Genomic DNA, 25,250 nt, shown 5'->3' on the forward strand with positions numbered 1-25,250 from the left:
AGCCAGCAAGGACTCAACAGTTGTGTCAAGGGTACCAGGGAACTGATCATTATGTTTTCTCTTTGTCAACAGATCCTGTTTCCACCCCCACCCGCCCAGCCAGTAAGTTCTGAGCTCCCTGACAAGTCCCCTTTCCCTTCTCCTCAGTGACAGGGACACCGGGGAGGGATGAGGAGAATGGTGAGGAGATGTTTTCCCTAAGGACAGTCTCTGTGGAGGGGCGCCCCACTGACCATCAGTGTGTAGCTGGGGTCTCGGCACCGCCTGGTGGGTTTCTGTCTTGGGAATTGTTTAAAAAATCTCCCCCAGGTGACTGTGCAGTGTGCATTGTGGGTCATCAGTATATCCATTTTATATCCATTTTATCCCAACAGCAAATTATTCCTGTGGAGGCTTCCTGTCCCAACCTTCAGGGAGCTTTTCCAGCCCATTCTACCCTGGGAAGTATCCGAACAATGCCAAGTGCGTGTGGGACATCGAAGTTCAGAACAACTACCGTGTGACTCTGGTCTTCAGAGACGTCCAGTAAGTGTGTGCGAGGGACCTTGCAGACATGTAGAAGGGGATAAATTGTACCTAGCACTTCAGGAGAGATGTTTGCCCCGTTGACATTTTTTCTTATGGGTTCCATTTTCGACCGAGCACAGAGGTGGCACCAGGACCAGAGCAACTGGTTTCAAGTTGCACCTATGTCACTAATTTCCTGTGTGACCACGGGAAATCACTTAATTCACCTTAGCCTCAAGAGAGGAGAATAAAATAACTGCTTTCCTACCCTTGCTGGTTACTGGGAAGGTCACGAGAAATATATGAAAATACTTGGACAATGTTATCCAGTGGGATTATTGTTAGGAGTAATAATAATTATTATTATTACAATATTTATTATAATAGTAATAATAATAATTGTTAGCAGTAATAGTAACAAGAATCCTATTAACAACCACACCAGTTTTTCTGAACCCTTTTCGCTCTACTCCCTCCTTTTTTTGGGTGAGTTTCGGGCAGAGGAGGAGAAATCCCTGCAGCAGAGGTTAGGTTGTCTGTTCCTCATCCAATGAAGAGTGGGAATCCTTGTTTTAAGTGGAGGAGGCTTCATCAGAATGACAGTGGTACATGATTGGTTCAAGGAGGGGTGACCACAGCGAGTCACCAGTAGTTTCTAGAGTCCTGGGAAGGGGCGTCCATAATTTCTCCTCTAACAGCCACCACTGAACAAAGTAGTTTTCTCTCTTGGTTGCAGTGGCCTTGGGAGTCTCTGCCTTAGAAATTTGTGTGGGGTTTTGAGAAAGGTACAATATTATTTTAATCTCTTCATCATTACAATTCATACTGGATTGTGGGGACTGTATGAAATCCTTTGGAGGAAGGTTGACCGTGACTGGCTCTGAGTCAGCATCTTAATAACAATGACCACCATTTGTGACATTTTATGAAGCACTTCTCCATATATTACATTGTTTGAGCCTCATGACGGCTTTCTTCAGTATACATGGGTAGGGAGATTTCACCTTCGTAAATAAGAAACCTGAGCTGCAGAGAGGCTATTTGACTTGCCCAGTATTTTTTTGTTCAATTATTTGTTTCTATCACTATGAATTCATGGATTTTAAAAAATTCTATGGGAAACTGGGGTCTCTTTGATCAAAGAAAAAGTCTAAGGTAGGATGTGATCCTTTCTCATGTGATGCAAAAGGCTGTCAGGAGAGGGGCTGTAGATCTCATATGTGTGACCCCAAAAGGCAGGACTAGAACCATGTATGGAGGTCATGGGAAGATGAATCTCCGCCCGATTTAAGAAAGTCTCACAAACTGGTGGTGACCAGTGAGGAGAGGGATTGGAGGAGGGACGGTACAGGGGTAGGGGATTAAGAGGTAGAAACTATTATGTATAAAATAAGCTGCAAGGATACATTGTATCAATACAGTGCAGGGAATATAGCCAATATTTTATAATAACTATAAATGGAGTATAACCTTTAAACATTGTGAATCACTATATTGTACACCCGTAACTTGTATAATATTGTACATCAACTATACTTCAATAAAAAAGGAAATCCATTACTTTCGATTATTAATTTTGTCACAGTTTCTGGCTTAGAGGTGTGATGCCTCTCATGGAGATCAGACCCCCTGCAACAAATCCTGGTTAAAAGTGAAGCCAGATCCCTGGTGGCGCAGTGTTTGGGAGTCCGCCTGCCGATGCAGGGGACACGGGTTTGTGCCCCGGTCCGGGAAGATCCCACGTGCCGCGGAGCGGCTGGGCCCGTGAGCCATGGCCGCTGAGCCTGCGCGTCCGGAGCCTGTGCTCCGCAACGGGAGAGGCCACAGCAGTGAGAGGCCCGCGTACCGCAAAAAAAAAAAAAAGTGAAGCCAGAACTGTGTGCTGTGTCTCCGCAGGCTTGAAGGCGGCTGTAACTACGATTATATTGAAGTGTTTGACGGCCCTTACCACAGCTCCCCTCAGCTCGCCCGGGTTTGTGATGGGGCAAGGGGCTCCTTCACCTCGTCATCCAACTTCATGTCCATTCGCTTCATCAGCGACGGCAGCGTCAAGATGAGAGGGTTCCAGGCTGAATACTACTCCAGCCTTTCCCCTGGGAGCACAGGTAAGTCCCCGTCTGTCTGGGTGGGGCCCCTCGGAGTGACTTCTGCTGCTCAGCCATCCCATGGCTGTGAGATGAGAAGTGATGGCCGCCTTTTCAGGTCACCAAGGCTCGATCCGGTGCAGAAAGGGGCCAAGGGCAGTGGGTCTTGGGACTCTGCCTCCCAGACATGGCCGATGGGTGGCGCGTTGGCCTTTCTGTGGTCAGCAGAGATGAAGTAGAAGGGCAAGGTGTTGCTTTCAACAGATAGTGAGATGTCAGCGTCAAGGGCAGAGGGGATCACCTGGCTTGAGGCCTTGTGGCCTTCCCAGAGTGTGGGACACCGTGACCTTGTCCTGAGACCTAGCACATTCGGCTGCTGCCTGAAGACGGTCTGAGCTGGCCGCTCAGCCTCGTCCAGCAGAGGCTGATGGCCACGGTTTGAGCTGTTAAGTGGACTGATGTACAGATTGGCCAGGGGCCGGGCAAGGTGAGGTACTGGCTCTCTTTAAAATCCTGAGGTCAGGATTTTAAGCACCGACCTGCCCCTTAGCTAAAGGACCTATGTTTGCGTCCATAGCTAAGGATGTTGATTTTCCGACATCCCCTCAGTTCAACGCCAGCGTTACTTTACTCTACGGATGAGCGGCAACTTAGCAAAACATTTTGCTCTTTTCACACCCTGCCTTCGCTTCTCCATCAGAGAAGTCCTAGTCCCTGGGCCCTCAAGGGGTCTCATGAGAGTGAGACTGACTCGAGCCCCAGGGCACCTGGCGCGGTGGTGCGCTGTGTCCGCAGGCAGACCATCTGCCAGCCATCTCAATCTCTGCACCTTCCTGTGGGCTTGGGGGGGTGCTGACACTGACCGCACTGTCTGCCCTTGGCCCCCAGAGCTGCTTTGCCTGCAGAATCACATGCGAGCCAGTGTGAGCGTGGGCTACCTCCAGTCCCTGGGCTACTCTGCCAGGGACCTTGTCATTCCCGGCTGGAACAGGAACTACCGGTGTCGGCCCCAGATTACTTCGAGCCAGGTGACCTTCACAGTTCCCTACTCTGGCTGTGGCACCATCGAGCAGGTAAGCCTGGAGCTTCTTCCTCTCCCTCCTGCTGAGCCAGCTCCCTTACAGTGCCCTGCGCTGTGCTTTTTGAATTCTGGGGACCCAGAAAACACGATTATGGTATAACCAGAACGTAATCGGGCTGAAGATACAAATCCGTCCCTTGGTGCCGTGACGCAGCTGCAGCCGTGTCCAAATAGAAGGAAGGAAAGTCAGTGGGGAGGTTTTCCCACACTGTCCACCAGAGAGGGTGCCTGGCAGGCTGCTATCACTTCGGCAAGAGCGATAGCAGCTCCCAGGGCCAGCTCCAGGTTCTGAAGGGCCTGGAGCTGATACAGGTTGGTGTTGGGGTGGGCAAGAGAGGCAGGTGCCTCGTTCATGGAAAGAATGCAAGCATATCTTAGCTTTAGAAATCTTACAAAAACACATGGCTGAGCCAGTGCATTGCTGAGCCCCGGAAGAGCCTGTGCAGGGCGGCCCTGAAGCTTAACCTCCATTAGCTTCACAGTAAATTGGCCTCTGCAGCTATCGTTTGTTGAGCTGTCACCACCTGGGGTGACCAGTTGTCTTGGTTGACCTGGGACTTTGCAGATTTTAGCATGGAGAAATCTCCTGTCCCAGGAAACTCCTTAATCCTGTCCCCCTACAAGTGGCAGACACTGAGATTAGTCTGTGTCAAACTCCCCCAAATCCCCACCAAGATGAGGCAAGTCTCCCCTCATTGTCATGCTGCTTGAAAAACAGGGAGACTGGGCTTTGAGGGGTCAAGCAGGTTGCTGAAAGCTACTTAGCCAGGAAGCGGTAGGGCCAACGCCAGACTCTGAGAATCTCAAAAATGTGGCACTGAGTGAGAGAAGCCAGGCGCTACCCACCCTGTGATGTCATTTCTATGAAATCTGTGTACATAGTGAGCCGACCTGGTGGGAGGGGACTGCCTGCAAAGGGGCAGGATGGAGCTGTTTGAATTAATGGGAGTGTTGAGTCTTTCACTGTCAAACCCCACCGAATGGTAAACTTAGAGTTGTTGCATTTCATTGTATGTAAATTCATTTAAAACTCTGCACTCTAAGTTCTGAATTTTTGGCTGACACCTAAGTAATCACTTCAAGATTTTGTCTGTCAGGGAACAGACACAGTGCAAATACTTTTATTAGGTTTAGGACCGCAGTATAAATATACAGCACAAAAGGCTCAAATACGTACAATGTGTGTGACACACGCGATCAGAGGGTTTGCCCGTCACCAAAGACGTACCGTACATTTGCCGCGTGCCCGGCTAGGTGCTATGAGCATGTGTTCATTACCTGGCAAGGTCACAAGGAACCGTGAGAGAGGGAGGGGACACTCGTTTAGCTAACCAGATGGGCCTGTCAGCCACAGGTGGGTGCCTGGGCCCGAGGGTCTGCAGTTGCCACTGTGGCCCCCCAGCTCCCATTGGACAGTCCCTACAGACACCAGATCTCCTTCTGATAGGAGCCGAGGGGGTCAGGGAGGCTTACATGCAGAGGAGGGTACAGATGGGTCACGCCCTGCAAACGTTCTAGTCGACCTGGCTTTTACATTTCGCGCTGTCAGTCAATCGTGTTGGATTCTGGTTTGTCCTGAGTTTAGTCAGTGGGAATCAGTCTGCCAAAGGTGACCCACCCCTCCCAGTTCCAAATATGCAGCCTGGAGCCTCTGACATCTGAGCCCTCCTATCTGTGTTCCTTCATCTCCAATAGGAGCTGCCCAAGCCACGGGCCAGCCCTGGTCTTCTAACCTGGCTGGTCATGGGCAGCACAGGCTACATTCTGATTCCTCTGCTTACTTAAATACCTGTATCCCCTAGTAAACCGTGCCTCCAGGGCAGGCCAATGTTTCATTCATCTATGCAACTGCGAGTGCCCCTGGTGTGGAGCCTAAGCCTTTATAATCATATTATTAGGGACTAGTATGCGTGCCAGGCACTGAACTAAGAGTTCCACGAGACTTTCAAAATTCCCGAGACAACTTTTATTCCCATTTAATTGTGAGGAAACGGAAGTTTGCAGAGGTTAAGCCACTTGCCCTAGGCCACATGATCATGAACTGTGGAGCCGGCATTCAAAGGCAGGACGGTATGATCCGTAGCTGGGACTTTCTGCATCTCCTCCAGGTGCCCCGTTTAGTGGGTGTCTGACAAACGTTGGCTCGTGTGTCTGAATAGGCAAGGTCTCCCCACCACAGGAGTGGGATGCCAGGCGGAAGAGGCCGGGTCTCTATGGGATAGCCGTTGACGTGTCTGCCGGACTCCCACTCCATCCCAAGTGCCTTGTACGCTGAGCAGACGTCTAATAATGAATTTTAATTTAAAATCAGAACAGCTTCTGATGATCAAGAAATACACCGGCACCCCACTTTCATTGTTTGGCGTGCATTCAGAATCTAGCTTGACCGCGGAAACCACAGGCAGATGTGGATTCAAGAACACTGTCATGTGAATATACAGAGTTCAACTGAAGGCACCTCAGCTTGTCTTTGAAGGAGTAACAAGGTGGCAACATTTATATGGTTTATTGCGATAACCACTGGCACTCCAATATAAAGCTCCCCCCGCTTTTTTAAAGAAAATATAAAGGCGGAAAATACAGTGTACTTCCCATGAAGGAATGGAAGGCATAGAGCCCATCCTAGGCCCTTTGCCAGACCTGAGTCCAAAGTGCGGGCTCTGGCGCCCCCTGCAGGCCAGAGCCTCCCTCTGACGGGAGAAAAGGGAAACCCACGGTCAGAGAGTAGGCAAGGGTCCCAGGGTGGCAAGACCACTTTAGATAGTTGTTAAACTTGTCTCTTTTCACATGTCTTTCTGGAAGGGACAAACTCAGAGCTGAATTTTGCAACTTTAGACATGAAGTTAAAGCCTCTCCGACACATGCTGCTCTAAAGAATAATTATATTTAGTTGTACAAGTGCTGGCTTCAGAAGGGAACTTGTCTGATTTCCCAAATGGCCAGGAATGAACTTTTGCTCCTGACAGGGTATATAACTAAATGTCATATGACATTTAGTGACAGTGACAAACTTGCTTTTTTTTTTTTTTTTTTTTTTTTTTGCGGTACGTGGGCCTCTCACTGTTGTGGCCCCTCCCGTTGCGGAGCACAGGCTCCGGACGTGCAGGCTCAGCGGCCATGGCTCACAGGCCCAGCTGCTCCGCGGCATATGGGATCTTCCCGGACCGGGGCACGAACCCGTGTCCCCTGCATCGGCAGGCGGACTCTCAACCACTGCGCCACCAGGGAAGCCCCTATATATTTTTTTAAGAGTAAGGTTGTCTTACATTTTAGGGCTTCTGTTTAGGCCACTATGGTGTTATTTCTGCACCTGTTCTTGCAGAGGCACCCACGGCTGGTGGGAACTCGTACCAGGCAAGGACAAGTTTGCTTAGGACCATCACAGCATTTGGGAGGGAAAGAGTGCACCACCCCCAGTCTCCACCTGGGGATGCTGCTCTTGTGCTCACCTCCCCTGCGGCCAGATGATCATGACCATGGGGCCTGCAGGGGCACTTGCTCACCTGTGTCCTCTTGGCCATTTGGGCTGGTTGCTCCTGGCACCATCCTTCTTTCATCACAAGTACTTTTGCTGGACTTCCGTCCCCTGGACCTTTCCTCCATTCCACGGATCTTTATTGATGCTACTGATGCTATAGTTAACACCAAGCCCTGGGAAAAGAGAGATGCTTAGACATCACCCTTTCCTTGAAATGCTTACAGACCACCAGGTGTGAGACTCTTGTCTCTGGAAAGGTCACTCTTACGAGACAGTAGGCACATCAAACAGCGTGAGAGACCAACGTTCTTATGAATTTGCTGCTTCATGGAAGGCACAGCAGGAAATGGTCCTGTGGTTTGGGGAGTGGAGAAGCAAAGCGTGACAGGAAGTGCTCCAGCATTGCCATGGCCTCCACTCCAACCCCCACACACACCACCACCACCTTGTTGTCCATATGAGCCTCTGGGGAATTTCCTGCCCCAGAGGTCAGAGACCTGCCGCAGCCATAACTCTGGATCTCTGTTGCTTCAGGCTCCAGCAGCTTCAGACACCAAACTGCAGTAACTACTGACCCATCCAAACAGCACAGTGAAAACGAATCCTACTAGCCCCTCCCACGACTGCCTCCCCTGATTTCTCCCAGCAAGAGTGAGAATGAAATAGAACAAGCCAGAAGGGTCCTGAGCCATGGAGACCAAACTCAGCTTAGTCATACAGCAGGGGTAGGGGGTCATCCAGACACCCCCATCTTTCCATAAGCAGCAGCTCCTGGGAGGCACCAGCACACTGTGGTCCCCATCACGTGGCAGAGGAAAGGGAATATGTGAAAGGAGGGAGTCTAGCTGGTGAAGTGTATCCATCCCAGGGAACGGTAGCCATGGTGATAGGCATGTGCCGTCTCTGTGTGGTTCTGGGAAGGTTTTGAAATCTTGCAGCATCATTTCAGTCTCATTCTCACCCAAAGCAGCAACGAGATTCCCTTAGTAGGTGACGTTTGCCTGACTCTGCTCGCCTGCCTGTCTCTCCCAGGTGGATAATGATACCATCACCTACTCCAACTCCCTCAAAGCAGCTGTTTCGCGTGGCATCATCAAGAGGAGGAAGGACCTCAACATTTACGTCAGCTGCAAAATGCTCCAGAACACCTGGGTTAACACGATGTACATTGCTAATGACACCCTCGAGGTCAAGAACATACAATACAGCAATTTTGACATGAACATTTCCTTTTATACATCCTCTTCATTCTTATATCCCGTGACCAGCAGCCCATACTATGTGGACCCGAACCAGGATTTGTACCTTCAGGCTGAAATCCTCCATTCTAACGCCTCCCTGGCCTTATTTGTGGACACCTGTGTGGCGTCACCATCTCGCGATGACTTTACATCTTTGACTTATGATCTCATCCGGAGTGGGTAAGGAGTGTCTTCATGGGGTGGACTTCAGCCTCTACCTGATAACTCACACACAACCAGCCCAGAGCTCAAGGAAGGCAGACTGGGCTCCCGGTAGCTCCAGCTTAACTAGCCAGGCTGTCACCTCTGGGCACCTGGAGAACTGAGTGGCCATCAAGCAGGTTAGCTATAAAGTAAAATTAGACTGAGTGACTAAATTCCAGGCAAGCCTTAATATGAAAAAAGACATGCCTGTAGTGGGAAAACGTTGATTTTGAAGCAGATGGAGGTTGGGATGCCTGCTCTGCCCCGTCCCAGCTGCATCATTCTGGACAGGCAATAGCACCTCTCTGAGCCAGTTTCTGCAGGCATCAAATGAGCGTAGTGGAGCCCATATCACAGCCTGTTGGAAGGATTAAACAAGAAGGAGGAGATGGGGTGCCGCACAAAGAGCATGCCAAGCAGGTGGTCCACAAGGAAGGCTGTGAAGGCAGCAGGTGGTCCCCTGACCGCCACCCTCTGAGGAGGGTGCACAGCCCACGGGGTGGGTGGCATGAGGAGTGCAGTGCCTTGTTGAGAGCTGACGGTGACTCCTCTCCTCCTCCAGGTGTGTGAAGGATGAAACCTACCGATCCTACCACCAGCCCTCACCCAACGTCCTCCGCTTCAAGTTCAATTCCTTCCACTTCCTGAGCCGCTTCCCCTCCGTGTACCTGAAGTGCAAGATGGTCGTGTGCAGGGCATACGATGCCTCATCCCGCTGCAGCAGAGGCTGCATCGTGAGGGCCAAGAGGGGCGTGGGCTCCTACCAGGAGAAGGTGGATGTCGCCCTGGGACCCATCCAGCTGCAGGTCCCGCATGCTGAGAAGAGGAGCCTGGGTAGGTGGCCATCTCCCCACCCCACCATCTGCCGGGGCCCAGGCCCGTGCACCATGGGGACTTGGGTTGCTTCCGTGGGTGTCCCGTTTCCCCTCGAATAGGGCTCCTGTGCTACTCTGGGCGATATGAAGTGGAGCTAGACCTGGTTCTCACCTTCTTCCAAGAGCTTCTGGTCTATGGGGGATGCGCGTGTAGGGTTTGGTCAAGACAGTTCTAACGTGGGACACAGAACACCTGACAGTTTTACCCTCTGGGTTCTGAATACCCAACCTCACACTCATCTGTAAAACAAAAACGTTAATACTTACCTCTTAGGACTGTTGAGGGGGTTACACAAAATACTGTTAGTTGCACTGCTCTGGCCCTTGCCTGGTATAAGCCACTGGCTGCAAAGAACGGTGATGTTGTTACTATCGTTATTGTCACCAATGTTAACGTTAATCATCACATTATTACTTATAATGATGATGACAAACTGTAGCCCTGGAGTAGCGCATGCAATCAGGGTCTGGGCAGGGCCGTGTAGGTCCAGGCAGGACTGGTTTATTCTCACGGCTCCCAGGGGTTGATCCTGGAAAAGCCATTTCATTTTCCCCATCTAGAACGGGGAGCAGATTTCCCACTGTGCTGTTCCGTTGTGCATGTGGGTGAGGAAATGTTTGCCGAGGGAGTCCCATGATTTCTGGTCCAGGCCGGGCCAGGTCAACAAATGTGGTGGCCTTGGTGACAGGGGCAGATGTGGGGCGGCGCTAGAGTCACAAATCCTCCCGCAGTCACAGGCTTCACCCTACAAGGATCTTTGACAGCTCTCTCCCCTCAGGGCCCAGATCCAGGCCCTCCCCTGGAAGTCTGGCTTGCTTCCAGGCTCTTTCCTCCCATCTGCAACATTCCAGGCACCTTTGGAAGACCTATTATGTGCCAGGAGACAGAGAACTAAATACATCAAAATCCTTGCCCGGAGGAGCTTCCATTCCAGTGGGAGGGGACACAGTGCGGCCATAAGTCACCTTCATGGTACCCGGGGGCTGGAGCTACAAGAGAGAAGGAAGGCAGGGCAGGGGGAGGGGCAAAGGCGGCCGATGGGGACTCTGCTCATGTCTCTCCTTTCCCTTCTCTTCCCACCAGCACTGCAGTAGCTTAAGTCCAGTGTCCCTCCTGCTGGGACCTTTGTGCCCATCTCCCAAATGGACTCAAATGCCCCAACTCACTCTCCTCCCGTCCATCGGGAGCCTTCAGCCAGATCTTATGCCAAAGGCCAGCTCTGACTTCCTGTTCACAAACCTTTGCTCCTGTTGGCTGACAAGACACTGGGAAATCTGCCAAGGCTGACACTCAGCTGCTCCTTGGGGTCTGACCTCAGTTTCCTGAAAGGCACTCTTTTCTCCCTTCTTTTCCCCGCCCACCAAACAGTTCTGATTGCCATCACCCTGCCCTCGGACCCCCGTCCTTACTTCTCTCCCCTCTCCTTCCCAGACCGGACAGAGGTTGACCTGGAAGAGGAGGCCAGCGCCCAGGGGAGCTACCACAGCACCACCATCCTTGCTGGGGTCTTCCTGGTCGTGCTCTTGGCTGTAGCAGCCTTCACATTGGGGAGGAGCACCCGTGCTGCCCATGGCCAGCGTCTGAGCTCTAGGATGTGAAGCAGGAGATAACGCGCGATGCTCAGACACAGGCCCCCATGCTCTGGAGCCCGTGAGAGGAAGGAAGAAACCAGTGTCCAGAGCTTGGCACATAGAGCACCCAACTCTGGCCCAGGTGCACTGTGGTGGGTGGTGGAGGAGGGGGTGAGAAAGATGGGAGCAGGTTTTCCCAGAAACACAGACTTGGTGCTGGGACAAAATGTCAGTCAAGCAGGTGCTGGAACCTGAAATCCCACGTGAGGCAGTGAGCCACACGCTAGAAGCAGCAGCGCTTTTTCTAGATAGAATTTCTTTTCTGACTTTTTATGAACCGGCTTCTTTGGCCTGTGGTGTATATCTTAGTGTATATCTTAGCCTTTTCTTATTATAGGACAAGCCAAATAAAGAACTTTTTCAAAGCAAGTGTCGGTTTGGTCACTGTTTCCAGCGTCACATCTAAGCACTAATCCCTTCATGTTAGGTAGGTAACGTGGGCTCCCACAAGGAGTGAGAAAGGCCACGGGGCCCTGCCCTGTCGTGCCCCTGAGGCAGAGGAGAGTGCGGAGTGAGCAGTGGACAGATGGGGCTGAGACAGCTTCACCGCATCCTCCACGCGCAGCCCCTGGGGGTCTTCACGGGCAAGGCGGCTGTGATGGGCAGACAGCCATGCCCACATCAACCTGCCTCCCCTCCCTGGACCCATTACAGCCTCCATACACAGGGCATGGGAGGCAAAGTTGGGCACATTCCCTTCTTGTACGTGTCCTCAATGGAGCAGGTAGTTGTAGGAGGGCTGAGGTTGGCCCGAGGGGCCTGGGGTGGTGTCAAGCTTGGGGTGTGGGCTGAGAGGGTGAAATGTCAGGAGCTCATGGGGGAAACAGGACAGAAAACTCTCGGCCGAGACCCGCAATGACCCATGACATGTCTGCTACCTCCCACATGGCCTCCCGTGAGGTGTGAAGTGTGGAGTAGACTTGGTGGAGGGTCAGGAAGTACAGGAAGTTGGAGCCTTTAACATCTGTGTGAAAGCATCTCCCACTAGGTTGACAGGAGACCTGCTTGACACCACTGCATGCGGTTGGCCATCTGACCACTAAAACCTCTGTCCCCTGTCCTTTGGCCACTGGAGCCTCATTTATATCACCCTGGTTTGGGAGGGGACCACTCACCCTTATTTTCCTGGGACCTTCTTGGTTTGGCACTACTGCCCCTTGTCCTGAGAACCCCCTCTGTTCCCCGACTAACCAGGAGGGTTGGTCAGCCTAAACTTTGGGCAGCAGGGCTAGCGGGGAGCTGGGGTCTAGGTTCCCATGACAACCATGCAATGTAGCAGACAGGATGGAGAAGCAGGCAGGAGACCAGGCCGAAGTGCCGCAGCCGAGGTGGCTGCTACCTGCCTTGATGCCCCGGACACAGGATCTGGGAGACGGCCCTTAGCTCAGGTGAGTGTCTGGTCTTTTTTTTTTGGGTCTCTAGGGGCCAAGACCAGATGGGTGAGAAGACCTCAGGTTTTACTCAGGACTGGATCAAGACCCTGAGTTACGAAAGCATATGGGCCTTCATGACGTGTGTGTGCGTGTGTGTGTGTGTGTGTGTGTGCGCGCGCACGCGCACATCTGGGGTGGGCTGGATAACGTCTTCCAGCACCATGTGAGGAGCTAGGCCAGCACCACTGATGTTCACTCTCCAGTGTGTGAGCACAGTGACGTCTCTGCCTGCGGGAGAAGTGGAAAAGGGAAAGTGTCTAGTGGGGAAGGGTCCCTGGTGGCTGGAGTCACAGGACCCCATTCTAACAAGATGTCTGTTTCAGGAAGAGATTCCTAGAAGGAAGGCTAGTCCTGCTTTGACTTCTCTGTGGAGGGAAGGTCTAGCTCAGAGAGAGAAGAAGCCATTTGGGAGTTGTCTGCCCTTTTCTGGAGGACCAGCTGGAAACTGCAAACGGGCTGCCTCCGCAAAGCTGCAGGCACTGAGCCCACCCTGGGGCTGCGCCTTGCGGGAACGGAGAGCAGTCAGATGAGGCCCAGGGCTTTTCCTTGCACTTGTTCTCAGTTTGTAACTGCATCTGTAATGTGCCTGACTCTTTTCTCTAACACAGGGAAGCAGACTGACGTCCTCCCTGGAGACAAAGGCTGCTGAACTGGAATTAGGTTTGGCTTGTAGTGGTTGTGGGGGGGCAAAAGCTTATCGTTACCCTCTTAGGGTTTTATGCGGCAGGGCTGCGGCTTCAGTTGACAGAAGACAACTCAACAGGAGGAAAACATACAAGTTTATTTAATGCAAGTTTTACATGACGTGGGGAGAGACTTCATAAGAAATGGAAACCCCCCCAAATTGGGAAACCTACTTGCTTTTATATGTGTTTCAACAAAGAGAAACAACGGTGGAAAAGTAATTACACTATGTGAGGAAGACAAGATACTTAGAATTATTTTACCAAGGTCTCTGTGTATAGAATGCTCTGGACTCAACTTTATGTCCTGATGATAAGGATGTTATTTCCTTCTGGCATCAGGAGGATGCATTTCAATGGCAACTTGTCTCCTGTTTTTAAGAAAAAGAAGGAAGGTCAGAGTGCGCGTGAGTGTGCTGTTGCTTTGGATTTGTCTTTTTTCAAGTGTCTTTAAGTCAAAACAGTCAATATGCCACATCAACATACTTTCTGGTGGCAAGTTCTGAATTCCTTCAGGGTAAACATGAAAACAGGTTCAAGATTTTAAATAGGCTCAATTGTTTTAAAGCTAAGTCATTTCAAACTTTAGAGTCACTCAGGAGCCTCTCTGGTTGAGCTGGTGCAGGGCAGTGATCTACAGTCCTCCCGTTCCCAACTGTGATTCTTACAGAGTTGGCTCACCAGTCACTTTGAGAAATGTTCCTTTGCCTTTGGGTAAAAACCTCCCTGAAATTCAGCACATGACTATATGGATAACATAGGAAAAAATCAAAAGCTCACATGGGTTCAAATAGAAAAGTAATGTTTCTAAGATCTGGAAACACTGATGACACAAAAATGGCCAGTAGGTTGAAGCTCAGGGGTCAACTGAGAGCTGGGACCTGCCGTGTCCTCCACTGACATGACCTGCTGGGAGGGCCAGGAGCCGGCCAACCACATGGGGACTGACGTGCATCCACCCACCCAACGACCACCAGCTAAGGGAGGCTGATGAAGATCTTCTGCTGGACCTGGGGCCCCGCTGTGGGAGACAGAAGGTGGACACAGCGCAGGCACTCCTGGATCTCTGACTGGATCTCCAACTAGATCTGCAGTATCTCTGCAGGAGATCCAGCTGGCCCAGGAAAGAGCCACGGGGAGGTGACTGTGAAACCACTAGGACCAGGAGAGGAGAGTGTGGGGACGGAGAATGGGGAGAGGGCTGTGGGAGACACAGGGATCATGAAGATATCCCACTCCAAATGGACCTACAAAACCAAATCACAACACATTTATTGAAGGAAATGCTAAGCATGTTGGCCAAGGAAATCAACAACTGGCACAGAAGTTTACTCTGGGTTAGTGTGTTTGGGGAGATGGTTTTTTGTTTTTTGTTTTGCCTCACGTGTCTAAATGACCAACTTTATTTAATCAGTGACAAGTTTCCTCAAAGGTGTTCTAAAAGCCATTTGGCTCTTTTACGTTTTTTTTTTTTATATTTTATAATTTTATTTATTTTTTTATACAGCAGGTTCTTATTAGTTGTCCATTTTATACATATTGGTGTATATATGTCAATCCCAATGAACTGGGAGATTGAGATTATTTTTAACGACGTCAAATTTACATAACATAAAATGAACCATTTCAAGGGTACTTCAGTGGAGTTTGGTGTTATCACCGTGTTGTACAGCCACCAAGTCTATCTAGTTCCAACGCATTTTCATCAGCCCTAAATGAAGCCCACAGCATAAATGGTCATCTCTTTTCCCCTCCATCCTGTTGGAAGACTGACACTACCTTGCCACCATCCATCTGCTTCTGTCTCTACGGATTTACCTCATCACTCCAGATTAATTTTTAAGAACACTCCTGCAAAGACTGTAATAGGAATCTTGAAGGAGATCAATGGTATCTTGAAGGCATAACTTCTGATATTTAAAAAAATAATAATCTATTTTGAAATAATTTCAAAGCCATATGGGCAAGAATCTTCAACAAAATGTTAGTATGTTGAATCCAATAGTGTATACACACAATCATGTGGGATTACTTATGGGTATGTAAGGCTGGTGGAACACTCAAAAGTCAATTATTGTAATCCAGCACATCAATAGGGTGAAAAAGAAAAATCACATGATCATAACAATATTTGCATGAAAACATTTGACAAAATTCAACTCATTCATCATCAGTATTCAGGGTAAAATAGGAACAGAGGGAAACTTCCTCAACTTCAGAAAGAATATGCATAAAAACCCCATAGCAGGCATCACACTTAATGATGAGAAATCCAAATCTTCCCATGAATATCTGGTACAGGGCAAGTATATTCCCTCTCACCACTCCTTTTCAACATCATACTGGAAAGTTTTGCTTCCAGTATGCAATAAGGCAAAGAAAGTAAGTAAAAAGTATTCAGATTGGTAAGGAAGAGATTAACTTTGTTCACAGATGACATGATCATCTCTTAGAGAATATGAAGGAACTGTTAAGAAAAAAAAAAAACCTCTTGGAAGTAATATGTGATTATACCAAGGCTGCAGAATAAAAAGGTTAATATACAAAAGTCAATTGCTTGCCTATATATTAGCAATGAACAAACAAAATTTGAAGTAAAAAACACAATATAATTTACATTAATACCCCAAAAGTGAAATGCTTAGGTTTTAATCAAACAAAATTTTTACGTGATCTACATGAGAAAAACTACAAAACTCTTTTGAATTAAATCAAAGGATAGCTAAGTGAATGGAGAGATAATCCATGTTCGTGGGCAGGAAGACTCAATATTGTCAAGATTTTAGTTCTTCCCAAATTGATCTATAAATTCAATGCAATCCCATTCAAAATCCCAGCAAGTTATTTTGTGGGTATGGACAAGCTGACTGAAAACTTTATATGTGGAGGAAAATGACACAAAATAGACAAGAAAATATTGAAGGAGAAGAACAAAATTGGAAGACTGACACTATCTGACTTCAAATTTTCTATAATGCTACAGTTATCAAGACAGCATGAACAACTCATACAGCTTAATATAAAAAAAAAGCTCAATCAAAAAATGGGCAGAAGACCTAAATATCAATAGAAATTTCTCCAAAGAAGACACACAGATGGCCAACAGGCACATGAAAAGATAATCAATATCACTAATTATTAGAGAAATGCAAATCAAAACCACAATGAGGTATCACCTCACACCAGTCAGAATGGCCATAGTTAAAAAGCCTACAAATAACAAATGCTGGAGAGGGTGTGGAGAAAAGGGAACCCACCTACACTATTGGAGGCAATGTAAATTGGTGCTGCCACTATGGAGAGCTGAATGGAAGTTACTTAAAAACCAAAAATAGTGTTAACATATGATCCAGAAATCCTGCTCCTAGGAATATATCTGGAGAAAACTCTAATTCAAAAAGATACACGCACCCCAATGTTCATAGCAGCACTGTTTACAATAGCCAAGACACGGAAGCAACCTAAATGCCCATTGACTGATGAATGGATAAAGAAGATGTGGTATACATATATATATATATATATATATATATATACACACACAATGGAATACTACTCAGCCATAAAAAAGAATGAAATAGTGTCATTTGCGGTAATGTGGATGGACCCAGAGATTATCACATTAAGTGAAGTAAGTCAGACAGAGAAAGACAAATATCATATGATATCACTTATATGTGGAATCTAATCATGTATCATGGTATTTACACAAAAATAATTGAAAACTTATGTTCACACAAAAATCTGCACTCGAATGTTATGCAGCTTTATTAATAATTGTCAAAACTCAGAAGCAACCAAGACATCCTTTGGTAGGTGAATGAATCAATAAAGTGTAGTACATCCAGGAATGGAACATTATCCAGCACTAAAAAGAAATGAGCTATCAAACCATGAAAAGGGACTTCCCTGGTAGTGCAGGGGTTAAGAATTCACCTGCCAATGCAGGGGACATGGGTCCAATCCCTGGTCTGGGAAGATTCCACATGATATGGAGCAACTAAGCCCATGCACCACAATTACTGAGCCTGTGCTCTAGAGTCCACGAGCCACAACTACTGAAGCTTGCATGCCGCAACTACTGAGGCCACATGCTGCAACTACTGGAGCCTGTGCACCTAGAGCCAGTGCTCCACAACAAGAGAAGCCACCACAATGAGAAGCCCATGCACTGCAATGGAGAGTAGCCCCTGCTCACCGCAACTAGAGAAAGCCCACGCACAACAATGAAGATCAAACACAGCCGAAAAAACAAACAAACAAAACCAAAAAAAGAAAAGACAAATGGAAGAAACTTAAAGGCATATTGATAAGTGAAAGCCGCCAATCTGATAAAGCTACATACTTTACCATTCCAGCTATTTGACATTCTAGAAAATGTAAAACTATGAAGACAGTAAAAAGGTCAGTGGTTTGTAGGGCTTAGGGAGGAGTGATGAATATGCGGAGCACAGAGGATTTTGAGGGCAATGAAAATACTCTGTGTGATATTATAATGATGGATATATGTCATTACACATTTGTCCAAACCCACAGAATGTTCGAACACCAAGAGTGAAGTCTAATGGAAACCACCGACTTCAGATGATTATGATGCTTCAATTTTGATTCATCAGTTGTGACAAATGTACCACCCTGATGAGTTATGATGATAATAGACTAGGCTATGCATGTGTGGGGCTTAGGATATGTGGGAAATCTCTGTGACTCCCTCACAATTTTGCTCTAAACCTAAAACTGCTTTTAAAAATAGTCTTATGACAGGAATTTCTTGGTGATCCAGTGGTTAGGACTCCGAACTTCCACTGCTGGGGCCTGCGTTCAATCCCTGGTTGGGAAACTAAGATCCCACAAGCTGCATGGCATGGCCAAAAAAAAAAAAAAAAAAAGGTCTCATGAAAACAAGGGTAATGAGACAGATTTTTAAAATAACTATTTTATCCATTCATCCATTCATTAATTCTTTGATTCAATAAATGTTTATTGTTTGCCCAAAAAATGGTATTAGTAATTCAAAGTGTCCTGCATCAAAAAACCATAGTTTTTTAAAGAAATATAACTCTCACCAAAATGGGTATAGAGGGAACACACCTCAACATAATAAAAGCCATATATGACAAGCCCACAGCTAATACCATACTCAATGGTGAAAAGTTGAAAACATTTCCTCTAATATCAGGAACAAGACAAGGAGGCCCACTCTTGCCACTTTTATTCAACACAGTATTGGAATTCCTAGCCACAGCAATCAGAAAAGAAAAAGAAATAAAAAGAGTCCAAATTGGAAAGGCAGAAGTTAAATGTCACTGTTTGCAGATGACATCGTAGTATACATACAAAATCCTAAAGATAAAACCCAAGAACTACTGGAACTCATCAATGAACTTGGTAAAGTGGCAGGATACAAAACTAATATAAAGAAATCTGTTTCACTTCTATACACTAAACACAAACTATCAGAAAATGAAATTTAAAAAACAATCCCATTCACAATCACATCAAAAAGAATAAAATACCTAGGAATAAACCTAAGGTGGTAAAAGACCTGTACCAAGAAAACTATAGGACACTAATGAAAGAAACTGAAGATGACACAATCAGATGAAAAGATATACCAAGTTCATGGATTGGAAGAATTAATATTGGTAAAATGACTGTAATATCCATGGCAATCTACAGAATCAAAGCAATCCCTATCAAAATACCAATAGCATTCTTCACAGAACTGGAACAAATAATTCTAAAATTTGTATGGAAACACAAAATACCCTGAATAGTCAAAGTAATCTTGAAAAAGAAGAACAAAGCTGGAGCTATCTCTCTGCTGCCTGATTTCAATCTATGTTATAAAGCTACAGTAATCAAAACAGTCTGGTACCAGCAGAGAAACAGACACATAGATCAATGGAACAGAATGGAAAGCCCAGAAGTTAACCCACACATATATAGGCAATTAACGTAAGATAAAGGAGGCAAGAATATACAATGGGGAAAAGACAGCCTCTTCAATAAACTGTGTTGGGAAAACTGGACAGTTACTTGTCCAGCAAAAGAATGAAACTAAACTACCCTCTTATATTGGTCACAAAAATAAATTCAAAATTGATTAAAGACCTAAATGTAAGACTAGAAACCATAAAACTTCTAGAAGAAAACATAAGCTCTTTGACATTGGTCTTAGTAATATTTTTTGGATATGTCTCCTTGGGCAAGGGATACAAAAGTAAAAATAAATAAGACTACTTCAAAGAAAAATCTTTCACACAGGGAAGGAAACTATCAACAAAACAAAAAGACCACTTACTGAATGAAAGAAGATATTTGTAAATGATATATCTGCTACTGAAATAAGGAAGATATTTGCAAATGATATATCTGCTACTGAACTGAACTTGGGTCCACATGCCTGATGTGCAGCAAAGCCAATATATTGACACTGGGTTGTGGTCAAGGAAAGTACAGCATTTATTGCTGGGTGCTAAGCAAAGAGAATGGGCAACTTATGTTCATATGGCCTGAAATCTTGGATGATTTTCAGGGGAGGGTTTTTAAAGACAGTGTGAGGGAGAGGGTCACAGGGTGTATTTCAGCTCATGCACAATTCTCTGGTTGGTTGATGGTGAGGTAACAGTGTGATGTTTCAGGAATCTCAATCATCAACCTTCTGGTTCAAAAAGGTCTGGGGTCTACATACTGGTGGTCAGCATACAGTTAACTTCCTTCACCTGGTCGGGGTTTTAGTACCTGCAAAACAACTCAAGGATATGGCTCAGGATATTCTCTATAGCCCTTAAGGAGGAACTAAAGGTCCTTGACTTTGTTTTATGGTTAAGCTCTTATTATGTTGTCTTGCTTGATTGCTTTCCTTTGTTTCTGCATATTCTCACTTCTCTGATTAAATTTGTTCTTTGGAACTCAGGGAAAGTGTAGGATGCTAAATCTTCTCTCCAAACAAGAGGAGGGAAACAGGAGGGTGTCTGTTCTCAGGAAAGCCCTATAGGGTCCTATTCTATTTCATGTCCTAAAAGGGATTAATATCCAAAATTTACAAAGAACTCATACAACTCAACGTGAAAAATAAACAATCTGATTAAAAAAGAGGGTCTGAATAGATATTTTCCAGAGAAGACATACAGATGGCCAACAGGAACATGAAAAGATGCTTAACATCACTAATCACCAGAGAAATGCAAATCAAAACCACACTGAGATATCACCCACACGTGTCAGAACAACTATTTCCAAAAGAAAAAAGATAACAAGTGTTGGCATGGATGTGCAGAAAAGGGAATCCTTGTGCACTGTTGGTGGGAGTATAAGTTGGTGCAGGCACTATGGAAAACACAATGCAGATTTGTAAAAAAATTAAAAATACAACTACAATATTAACCAGCAGTTCCACTCCTGGGTATTTATCTGAAGAAAATGAAACTCCAATGATCATAGCAGCATTATTTACAATAGCCAAGATATGGAAGCAATTTAAGGGCCCATCAATAGATGAATGGACAAAGAAGAGGTGGTACATACATACAATGCGATGTTACTAAGCCATAGAAAAGAATGAAATTTTGTCATTTGCAACAGCATGATAGACCCAAAGGGTTTTATGATAAGTGAAATAAGTCAGACAGAGAAAGACAAATACTGCATGATTTTGCTTATAGGTGGAATCTAAAAAACAAAACAAACGAACAAACATGATGAAACAGACAGAATTACAGACATAGAGAAAAAACAGGTGATTGCCAGAAAGGAAATGGGTAGGAGGAGGAAAGAAATAGGTGACAGAGATTAAGAGGTAGATACTTTCAGTTACAAAATAAATGAGTCACAAGTATGAAATGTACAGTGTGAGGAATACCATCGATAACTAAGTAATATCTTTCTATGGTGACATCGTAACAAAACTTTGAAATGTACAGGAATATCTCTTCACTATGTTATGTAGCAGGAACTAACAGAGTGTTTAAGGTTGTTGTACTTCAAAAACAAACAAACAAACAAACAAACTCACAGAATAAGATATCAGATTAGGGCTTCCCTGGTGGCGCAGTGGTTGAGAGTCCGCCTGCCGATGCAGGGGACACGGGTTCGTGCCCCGGTCTGGGAGGATCCCACATGCCGCGGAGCGGCTGGGCCCGTGAGCCATGGCCGCTGAGCCTGCGCGTCCGGAGCCTGTGCTCTGCAACGGGAGAGGCCACAACAGTGAGAGGCCCACGTACCACAAAAAAAAAAAAAAAAAAAAAAAAAAAAAAGATATCAGATTAATGGTTACCAGAGGAGGTGGGTGGGGGAGGGAGAATTGGATGAAGTCAGTCAAAAAAGACAAACTTCCAGTCATAAGAAAAATTAGTACTAGGCATGTAATGTACAACATGATAAATACAATCAACACTGTATGTTATACATTAAAGTTGCTAAGAAAGAAAATCCTTAGAGTTTTCATCACATGGAAAAAAATTTTTTCTATTTCTTTAGTTTATAACTATATGAGATTATGGATGATCACTAAACTTATTATGATAAATATTTCATGATGTATGTAAGGTAAATCATTATGCTATACACCTTAAACTTATACAGTGCTGTATGTTAATTATATCTCAATAAAAGTGGAAGAAAAAATAGGAATTCAGAGATTATTTAATAAAATATGATGGCGGATGCCCTGAAATTATCCAGAGTGAAAAAAAAAAAAAGTTTTCTGCTCAAAGGCCATAGTTTCAGGCAATTTTACAAGGAAATATCACTGTTTTCAATCATCTTTGTCTTTTTTTTATATAAAATTATTTTATTTATTTATTTTTGGCTGCATTGGGTCTTCGTTGCTGCGCGCGGTGTTTCTCTAGTTGCGGGAAGCGGGGGCTACTCTTGGTTGCGGTGCGCGGGCTTCTGACTGTGGTGGCTTCTCTTGTTGCAGAGCACGGGTTCTAGGCGCACAGGCTCAGTAGTTGTGGCTCGCGGGCTCTAGAGCACAGGCTCGGTAGTTGTGGCGCACGGGCTTACTTGCTCCGCGGTATGTGGGATCTTCCCGGACCAGGGTTTGAACCCGTGTCCCCTGCATTGGCAGGCGGATTCTTAACCGCTGCGCCACCAGGAAAGCCCAATCATCTTTACCTTATTCAAAATATCTTAGAGGAAGTAAAAAGGCTACCCAAATCGTTTTAAATTTAGAATAATCTCATAAAATTATGATCTGATGTAATAGGCAAGGACAGTACAGGAGAGGAAACTAGGCAAAGTTATGAACATAGATGCAAATATAAGATAAAAGAAAATGGAATAGGATAGAACTTTAGGGAACTGAATTTAGTAGTTTATAAAATATTCTTAAAAAGTAAGGTTTTACATAGATATAGTTGGATACTGCTACTAACCACTTCTTATTTAAATTTATTTAAATTTATCAGTAGATGAGATAATTTCCTTCTTTGTTGGTTTTTAAAGTTTTATTTTTTGTGTGTGCAAGGACTGAATTTGAATAAAATTAGTAAACAAGGGGGAAAAAAAAGTAAGGTTTTACCCTAAGAATGCAAACATAATTTGAAATCAGAAAATCTATTAATGAAATTTCTCATATTAATAGAATTAACACTAAAATCCATATTAACACCTCAATGGATACAGAAGTAAATTCAACAAAACTGAATAGCTATTAATGTTGTAACAAAACGCTTAGAAACTAGTCATTGAAGGAAACAAGTTTAAGTTCATAACTCACAACAAGAAAGAACATACAGCAAAACATATAATTTATAACTGAGACGTCAGGAGCAAGCCTAGAACACTACAGAATGACTGTCATCAAGTTTAGTCAACATTGGATTGGAGGCTTTCCTCCAGTATAGCCAATATAGCCTTTCCTCTAAAGAAAAGTGAGATGGAGCAGGTCTGCTCAGCTTGGGGGGCCCAAACAGAAGACAGCTCTTGTTCTTCTGAGTCTCTAAGGAAACTTAGAAGCACTTTCTGTCCTTGGATTCATGAGACCTTAAATGGGTGAGGATGTTTCCTGCCGCGTGTGATTGAAACCCCATCTCAAATGCCTTCAACAACAAGGATGGGGATGACTCCTGGGGCTGGAAGAGTGGAGGTTTTGGAGGTGAGGTTGCCCAGTGGCTCTGGACTGGCAGCCCCACCCTCCTCTTGCCTTGTGACTTGACTTCACTCTCAGTTGGGAGGAAGTGGAGAGCAGACCTCTCCCACCTCCCCTGCAGCCAGACCTTTCCTTTCACTTCAGTGGCCCATTTAGGGGACACGCTCATTCCTGCACCATCACCAACCAGGACAGGGAGTCCCCTGGTGACACTCACACCACCTCTTCCACCACTGAGGCCAGTTCTCAGAGCTGGGTCTGGGATCAACCTCTCCCAAAGCCCATGGGACATTCAGGGGGGAAGAGAAACTGAATAAACCTGTGGTTCTCTGTCAACGAGGAGGGAATCCATGCTGGGGAGGCAGCTTACAAAATGCCCAAGAGACCCTTGAATGCTTCCGTGAGATTAAAGCCTGGGTGCTCAGCAGGAGATGACGCCCATCTGGAAAGAGAGTAGATGGAAAGTTCTGATGGGGTGGAAGGCACATAGGGGTCTGTGAGCCAGGTGGAGACAACTAGTACATCTCATGGAGAAGGAGAGGTAAGATGTGCCGTGGAGCAGTCCACAGGGAAGGAGCTTAGAAGGGGAGAGACCAGGCTTGTTTAGAAACCAGGTGTGACCTTTGGGGACAGAATCCGAGGGGCAAAAATCCTCAAAAACTGCTGTTAACCCATAAATTTCCTCCAGAGGACGTTGTGATTTTAGGAACCTTGAATTTCCCTGGAAAAGGGACCGTGCTTACTTTTTCTCCCCAGGCAGCCACAGCCGTGCTTGGACACTGCTGGGAGGACAGCCGGCCTGACACTTTGGAGTTGAAGGCAGGTGCTTGGGCTGGGATGTGAGATGAGGAACTGCCTTTTCCCCAGGGTTCCCGTGTTGACTCAATTCTTGCATTTATATCCATTGGGGAGCTCATCCATCCTCTCCACAGACCAGGGCTGGGTAGTATTCTGAGTAAAGGTGGCTGTGAGGAGTAACAGGGAAAGATTAGGAAAGGGATATTCTAGACGGAAGGAGAACTGTGAGGAAATATTATATTTTATATTGGTAATAACCAGGGAGCTTAACGACTGAAGCAGAATTCTCATTGTATCCTGAGAGGGAGAAACTGTCCAGTGTGCTTCCTCCCCCATTCATCAGCCAGGAGAGCTTGAGTGACCAGATGGCTCAAGGCAGCTTCCCTGGGTTCTGCTTGGGGTGGAACGTTTCTCCACACTGTGAACCCATTAGGGCCTCTATGAAAAGAGATAGGGATTGGAAAGGACAGGAAGTTTCTACAATCCATAAGAAAAAGATGAGTGATGCAACAGTAATAGAAAACTGGCCCAAAGATATGTATGAACAGGCATTTCACCAAAGAGCTGCAGTTGCATTAGAAACATAAAAAGAGACCAACTCCCCCGGCAATTGGAGAAATAACAATTTAAAAAACTAGATATTAATTATAGGATTTTAGATCAACAAGAAATTTTGACAGATTTGGTAAAATCCAGAGATGTTTATTTTTCAGGAAACTGGACTCTCATGTTTCTGTTTGGTTTGTAGTTGCTAATACTCCTTCGAAGGCAGTTGGGCTGCCATTTCTCTTTATGGCTGAATGACTTCTATTGTATGGACAGATCACGTTTCATTTACCCATTCATCAGTGGTTGGACATTTGGGTTGTTTCCACACTTTGTCTCTTACAATAATCCTGCTACGAATATTCATGCATACTTTTCTGTGTGGACTTACATTTTCATTTCTCGGGTAAACACCTAGTGGAAGGCTGGGCCATGTGGAAACTCCTGTGGAGTCTGGTGAGAACCTGCTAGACTGTCTTCCACAGGAAGCTTCCCTGGGTTCTTATAACTGTGACACTCCTTGGACCGAGCCATGTGGTATTGGTGTCATAAATATAGAAGGAATTCCGACGTGTGTACCCATGTCATCCTT

The 25,250-nt window shown here is 45.9% G+C and overlaps 1 protein-coding gene across 1 annotated transcript in view; it reads left to right on the top strand.

Annotated features, from left to right (window-relative positions):
- The window catches only part of DMBT1 (deleted in malignant brain tumors 1), a 78,460-nt gene extending 66,989 nt beyond the window's left edge, over positions 1–11,471 (top strand). Inside the window, exons 47-53 of the mRNA XM_049696892.1 lie at positions 73–102; positions 375–525; positions 2,404–2,612; positions 3,480–3,664; positions 8,183–8,571; positions 9,158–9,429; positions 10,903–11,471. Of these exons, the coding sequence (XP_049552849.1) occupies positions 73–102; positions 375–525; positions 2,404–2,612; positions 3,480–3,664; positions 8,183–8,571; positions 9,158–9,429; positions 10,903–11,069 (1,403 nt within the window). The 3' untranslated portion in view covers positions 11,070–11,471. The remainder of the gene's footprint in view (positions 1–72; positions 103–374; positions 526–2,403; positions 2,613–3,479; positions 3,665–8,182; positions 8,572–9,157; positions 9,430–10,902) is intronic.
- The last annotated feature ends 13,779 nt before the right edge of the window (positions 11,472–25,250 follow it).

The sequence above is a fragment of the Orcinus orca genome, chromosome 14, assembly GCF_937001465.1.
Source record: "Orcinus orca chromosome 14, mOrcOrc1.1, whole genome shotgun sequence".
Classification (NCBI taxonomy): domain Eukaryota; kingdom Metazoa; phylum Chordata; class Mammalia; order Artiodactyla; family Delphinidae; genus Orcinus; species Orcinus orca.